This window comes from Morone saxatilis, unplaced genomic scaffold, assembly GCF_004916995.1.
Source record: "Morone saxatilis isolate NCDOM2014 unplaced genomic scaffold, NCSU_SB_2.0 Contig14, whole genome shotgun sequence".
Classification (NCBI taxonomy): domain Eukaryota; kingdom Metazoa; phylum Chordata; class Actinopteri; family Moronidae; genus Morone; species Morone saxatilis.
In genome coordinates, this window is record NW_023339696.1 from 1,105,841 (window position 1) to 1,113,155 (window position 7,315).

Sequence of the window (7,315 nt, forward strand, 5' to 3'; positions counted from 1 at the left end):
GAGGGAAGAATAGATTCCACTAAACACCAGCAAATTCTGGAAGCAAACATCTCACAATTTGTAAAAAAGTTGTAAATAGTATGGGTTCTACAACAGAATAATGATCCTAAATGTGCCTCGAAACCCACCAAGGTCTACCTCAAGAGATACAAGCTGAAGGTTTTGGAATGGCCCTCACAGTCCCCCTGCGCATGCAGGACAGCCCAGGAATATTGCAGAACTAGAAGCCTTTTTTACAAGGAAGAATAGAAGAACTAAACCTTTCAGCTGGCATAAAAAAGCATTTGCAAGCTGTGTCATCTCTATCCCATGACACAATGATGTTTTTATGTTTGCTCAATTTATGAAATAAAACATAACTAAGCATTAATGTTTGAAAATATTATATTGTATGTCCCATAGCTTAGAAAGGCTGTTTTCATCTTCTGAATTTACTAAAATCACCTGAATGGGTCAAGAGGTGCCAACACTTTGGCATTTGCTTCTGTTAAAAAACCCTAACACTCTGAGTGCTGAGTGTTACCATGTCGAAGAGTCCTTCCTCAGTCGGATCCCGGTTCTGCACTGCATTCTCTTCTGCCTCCTCAATGTCTGCCCGGGATGCACTCACCTGAAATATCCCACGCACATTATTACAGACTAGACACACACACGCACGCACACACACACAGCTCTGTTTTCCAGTGTATGTGTACCAATGTTACCAGGAGACATTAGAGACTTTTCTAATACAAACATACAACATACAGTTGTGCTAATAGATTTACATACACCTGGCAGAAGTTGTAAAATATAAGCCATTTTTTGGGAAAAAATGACTGATCATAATGAAACCCTTTCTTTTATTTAAGGATAGTGGTCAAATTAAGCCCTTTATTATGACATAATTGTTTATGCTCTTTTTAAATCACAATGATACCTAAAATCCCCCAATTTAAAACTTTACATACCCTCAAATGTCTGGCCTAATAATATACACACAGGTTTAAATGGCTATTGTGGGTAGGTTTCCACACTTGTGACTTGTTCATCATTATTAGTGTCTGTGTATAAATAGCCAATTAGTTTCTTAGCTCTTGAGAGATCCCTGCACATTTCATGTAAGGCTGCACTGAATTTGCTGGACACTGAACCATGGGGAAAGCAAAAGAACTGTTAAAGGACCTCAGAGAAAAGGTAGTTGAACTTTATAAATCTGGAAAAGAATATAAAAAGTTAAAGAAGTGGAAAATTAGGGGTTCTGTTGACACCAAGACACGTCCAGGCAGACCAACAAAGATTTCAGCCACAACTGCAAGAAAGGATTTGTCGGAATGCAAAGAAAAACCCACAAGCTACTTCTGCTGAAATACAGGCTTTTCTGGAAAAAAATAGTATGTCAGTTTCAAGATAATAAGGAGGTACTTCAACAAAAATGGGCTGCACGGTAGAGTTTCTAGAAAAAAACCTTTACTGCATCAACGCCACAAAACAGCCCGCTGGCAATATGCCAAACAGCACATAGACACGCCTCAAAACCTCTGGAAGAAAGTTATTTGGAGGGATGAAACCAAAATTAAACTTTATGGTCACAACCACAAATGCTATGTTTGGAGAGGAGTCAACAAGGCCTATGATGAAAAGTACACCATCCCTATTGTGAAGCATGGAGATGGATCTCTGATGTTTTGGGGGTGTGTAAGCTACAGTGGCACAGGACATTTAGTTCAAATTGATGGAAAGATACATGCAGCATGTTATCAGAAAATATTGGAGGACAATTTAAATTCATCAGCCTGAGAGCTGCGCATGGGACGCACTTGGACTTTCCAACATGACAATGATCCTAAACACAAGGCCAAGTCAGCCCTCCAGTGGTTCCAGCAGAAGAAAGTGAAGGTTCTGGAGTGGCCATCACAGTCTCCTGACCTCAGTATCATTGAGCCACTTCTGGGGAGATCTCAAACGTGCAGTTCATGCAAGACAACCCAAGAATTTACAGGACCTCGAAGCTTTAAGCCAAGAAGAATGGGCAAAATAAAGGACCTCATCCACAACTATCACAAAAGACTGCAAGCTGTCATTGATGCTAAAGGGGGCCCACACACAGTATTAAGATGTAAGGGTATGTAAACTTTTATACAGGGAGCATCTCAGTATTTTCTTTATTGCTATGTTTTGTTTAATGATTGTGCTATTCTGTGATACCTTTTAGTTTAATTTGAAGCCCACTAAAAATTTTAATAAATGTTTTTGGCTTGCTCACTCATGTTTTCTTTATAGAATGGTACACATTTTACAAATTCTAACAGGGTATGTAAATTTATGAGCACAACTGTACATACAAAATCAATGGCTACTGAAATGCTAAAATAAGACATCTTTAATCCTGAAAATACCTCTTTTATCTCGATATTTTTGTGTCTCAAAAGAGACCATACCAACCTGGAATTGGAATTGTTTGTTTGACCACTTACATCCAGTTTGAGCATCATTCCGATGATCACCTCCAGTACGTCTCGTCGAATTGATGGTATGTACGTGGTCACTCTGAGGAGGTTGTGGACGTAACACTCCTGGAGAGAGAAATCAATCAACAATCGTTAATGAATCACATCAGAATTTATTCATCAGTACTTTTTCTACACCCCAACTACACCTGATGTGCGTTCAGATAGAAGCCAAGGTGTACCAGACAACGTATATAGGTGTATATATACGATTACAGTACATGTGAGTGTAATCATATTTGAAAAGCTGTCATTTCTCCTCTCTTCCGCAGCCTGTTCTGATGAGCGTTACACTGATTTCTGATCAGATATCACTGAAGTGACCACACGTTCTGGGAGGTCACCAATATGCATTCATTCACCCCTTGCTGCTGTTTAAGGGCCCATATATTCCCAGGTCACCTTCAAGTGTGATGTGGTTCAACAATCACAACTGTCCTATGTGGCGTTTGGCTGTCCTGTATGATATAAGCATCGTTGTCTCTTACCAGCGTTCTGGAGGATTTCTGCACGAAGGGGAAGTTCTCTTGCAGAATGGGCACCAGAAAGCGACTTGTGCTGAATGAAGAGCACAAACCTTAGAGTACAGTAAGAAATGCTTGTACTGTATTTTATGAAGAAGAAGATCTACTTTATTAAGTATACCCTAGGGGGTATTGTTCTTTTCTTTGATTCACACACTTCATGCACTTGTGGACATGCAACAGGGTACCTCGGCAGTGCACAGGAAGTGAAACTGGCGCCTCTCCAGCTACCAGTCCACACTCCATATTGTGGTCTGTGGGACTTGAACCGGCGACCCTCCGGTTCCCAAGCCAAGTCCCTACACACTGAGCTACTGCCGCCCCTTTAAATGTGCAGTTACATTGTTTGCAGAATGACCCATACAATACAACCAAAAATACATATTTGGTTACATTTATATGCACCTCTCTCTCATGTACTGTATATACATTTACTGATATCAGAGCGCTGCACTTTATTTTTTGGATATCAGTGAAATGACTGTATGAATCTATTTGGATCCTTGTTAGCTGTCACCAGCTACTCTTCCATTAACTACAGCAGCTTTAAGTAAATAAATAAATCAGTCAAGAGTAAAATATATAATAATAATAATAATAATAATAATAATAATAAACACATATGTACACATCTATGTATTTATGGTATTTTCTGATAAAGAATGATAGATGATTCCACTGAATTGCTCCCAGTTCTGAGTGATTCTCTTCCTTGTCTCCTGCTTATACTTAGTAAAGGTGAACACATGGAGGGATATTTACTAAGCCTGTCACAAATTAGCAAGAGTAAAATATGTACTTTTGATTTTGGGGTGAACTGTCCCTTTAAAGAGACATTACATTTAGGAGGATCTATTGTCAGAAGTGGAATATAATATTCATAGATATGTTTTCCACCATTTTGAACCATTTCCATTTTTCACGGCCACCATAGTTTCTCCTTTGCACTTGGAAAGGGAGGATGAAGCGAGGGAGTTGCCATCTACAACTACACCGCTAGATGCCACTACATCCTACACACTGGACCTTTAAATGCCTGCATGCATACAGCAGGCATTGACTTAAAATATTATGTAGTATATTTGACAAAACAAATTTGTGGAAATAGATGCACTGATCAATCATCTGGTGTGTTTAAGAAAAACATTTGTTATTGGAGATTCAGCACTGGTTCATTTCAGCTTCTGCAGTATACAGCCAAATCTTTAGTTTTGCTGTAAAAACAAGATAAACTGTAAGAATAAAAAGTGACTTACGATGGAACGTATCTGGTGATGAGCTGCAACGCCTGGTGACACTGATTGAAGCTTCTAGGAAGATCTTAACAAACAAAAGGGCTAGTTAAGAGTTCATTCATTTATATTTAACCAGAGAATTTGAGGATGAGGATGTAAGCTATTCTCTAACACCAGTCAGCTTCACATTCTCTCTGCCCCTCTCTCTCCGCCGCCCCAAGCGACAGCAAGAACACCAATTACACACCTTCACATAAAAAACACACTTTCTGATGTTTGAACAGAACTATATGCATATTTCATTGGAAGTAAGACAGATGACACCTACCCTCATCTTCATCATCTGAATCTGAGATATCGACTCCTCCTTCACAGATGGTCACTCTCTCTGGAAACACACACAATCATTTTCCATCAGTCACATTATATGGTCTATGTTCACCTAAACTGAAACACATGATGGCAGTCAGCCAACAGATAACCAACAGTACCACTACTGGAACTTGAATCTTTTATTTGATAAACTTTGGATTATTTCACCACAAGTGGAGGGAACCTACTGGGAGTGAAGTGGGAGACCACCATCTTGAGGCAGGCACACAGGTACACGGTCTGTGCTGAGACCAGGTTGCCTAGGAAGGCCATGTACTCCTCCACCACGGCCTGGCTCCGGCCCACCCACGGAAGCCTCTAGAAACACACAACCAGAGGAGAGTTTCAGCATGCGGTTTGTCTAATGATGAATAATGTTAGTGATTTACCTACACACAGATGTAGACACTATATAGTATTTCAGACGGTTGTCATAAAATGTCTTGTGTTTCATTGTTCAGTGGACCTTCTTTTAATGACAGTACACATTTTTATCTGTGCCTCAATTCCAGTGTTTACCTTTTTAATTCAGGTATTATTTTCAATGCCAAAATGTAATGTCACTGTTCTAGCTCCACATAATACAACATGTGACACAATCAGGGGGTCCCATGCCATGTACTGCACTTTCCAAACCAGTCAGCCAAGCACTCAAGCCAAGTAGCTATACAAACACTACAGATTATTTCCAAATTGATTAATCTGCCAATATTTTTTTTTTTAATGAATTGACTTAGTGTTAACAATGTTAACAATTTTCCCAGAGCCCAAGGTTACATCTTCAAATCAAGGTTCAAGGGAACTGTTGGGTCTCTGTAAATAATGCTATAAGGAGTACGGTCTAATCCTCCTGAGACACTTTTTTATTTGTATTTTTTAATTATCTTATTTTTAATTATATTATTATGAAATCCATGTTATTTCACATCCATTGACAAGTACAAATAGATTTACAATTATTAACAGCAAAATTATACAGAGCTTGTTAAGAATTGGCACTATATAAACAAAGCTGAATAGAACTGAATTGAAAGTGCGGGAGTCGTCATTTAAAATGGAGCTGGTTAATCACTGTACCTGTCTGCTGTACAGGGATTCTTGGCAAAGCTCTGAATCACCAATCGGCCTACTAGACTGCTGTCTCTTGATGGATGTGACTGTGTGTGTGCATGTTTAATTATCATATTTTAGTTTAGATATGTTTAACTGAAGAAAAATAAAATAAGATAAATCATATCTATTTGTTCAATTTACTATCATGTTCAACAAAAAGAAGCAGCAGATTCTCTCACTTAAAAAGCTGGACCAAGAAAAGCTCTGTCATTTTCTCTTGAAAAACGGTTTGTCCACCCACGCAGTTGAATATTAGGACTTTTCCAGGACATTTTCCAGGAGTTTTTCTTGACAATACATGGCAGCACTTGCTAACAAACAGTCACATCATTTATCAGTGGGCCTAGCATTGACATATTAATCTCCAGTTTTCACACAGCTCACCCTACCAGCAGTCGGGTTTCTAATAAAATATGCACCCAGGTTTATGCAGGCGAGTGAGGGGCTAAAATACATCAATAATAATAATTTTAAAAAAAGCTTCTCAGATATGAATATTGTCCTCAAATTGGGCTCTGGGAAACACTGATCAACATGTTTCACCATTTTCTAACTTCATGGACCAAACAACTAATCAATTAATCAATAAAATGATCGACGTATTAACTGATGATGAAAAGCCCTACACTTTCCGCACTCACCAGGACCATATAGATGAGCTGTTCATGGTCCTTTGTTAGCTGGGTCACACAGCTCCGAAACTCTTGTAGCCAGTTGATGATCTGAGCATCCTGTCAGAGAAGAGAGCTCACTGAGGAAGAGCACCACGTGACAAAGCTTGTGGATATTATTACGCAGAATCTCAGGTCACCTCAAACACACTGATGCTTTACTGTACCTTTATGTCAGGGTCAGCCAGTTGATGTTTCAGCAATTCATAGTCACCCGAGTCTCCCTTCAAACCAGAAGAGAAACAGCAAATCATACACGGAATAAGCTGACAACACCTTTACGAAACACAGGAACAACAGGACAACAGGAAAGGCAGGTTTTTTGCATGCACTGAGGTTTTGGGTCATTTTACTTCCATAACATGCCTTCTTTCAGATTAGTGGAAAGAAAACACACAAAATACATGTTTAGGTGTCTATTTTACTGCATTCTGTCTATTTGTCTGTAGATTTCACCAAAAGCTCATTCACATATTTAAATGCACCAAACACTTCCATACACCCAACCTTCCAGTTCTATTCCTATCTATGTTCTGAAGGTTTTTACAGGGGAGTTTGTTATATATATGAATTATAGCCCGATTTATATCACATTTTATTTATTTGCTTTCAAATGGCTGTTGCTGTCAGTATCTTCTTTTTTACTGAGTGATTTCCTAAATTCTCTCTGTCACAAATATGTCAACAAAATGAAACGACAATTTTGAACCTGGCATTATGCAATGTTAATTTTTCTGTTTTTGGAAATGTATGCTAATTAGTGCATTTTTAATTATATGGACCAGTTGCATATGTGAGCATAGAATTTCAGAAAAACTATAAAAAGTGTTGTGATCCAAGGATACCCCTAAATATGAACTTGTTCAATTGAAGTGTTTAACTGAAACACAAAGGAACGTGTTGGGCCCAGG

General features: G+C 38.7%; 2 protein-coding genes across 2 annotated transcripts in view; one reads left to right on the forward strand and one right to left on the reverse strand.

Moving 5' to 3' along the window:
* rrn3 (RRN3 homolog, RNA polymerase I transcription factor) overlaps positions 1–6,628 on the reverse strand; it is a gene marked incomplete at its 5' end in the record, with an annotated part of 10,443 nt that extends 3,815 nt beyond the window's left edge. Inside the window, 8 exon segments of the mRNA XM_035654182.1 lie at positions 524–610; positions 2,457–2,555; positions 2,978–3,047; positions 4,270–4,333; positions 4,577–4,636; positions 4,809–4,938; positions 6,375–6,464; positions 6,572–6,628. Of these exon segments, the coding sequence (XP_035510075.1) occupies positions 524–610; positions 2,457–2,555; positions 2,978–3,047; positions 4,270–4,333; positions 4,577–4,636; positions 4,809–4,938; positions 6,375–6,464; positions 6,572–6,628 (657 nt within the window).
* zgc:158403 (tetratricopeptide repeat protein 39A) overlaps positions 1–7,315 on the forward strand; it is a gene marked incomplete at its 5' end in the record, with an annotated part of 767,589 nt that overhangs the window by 681,760 nt on the left and 78,514 nt on the right.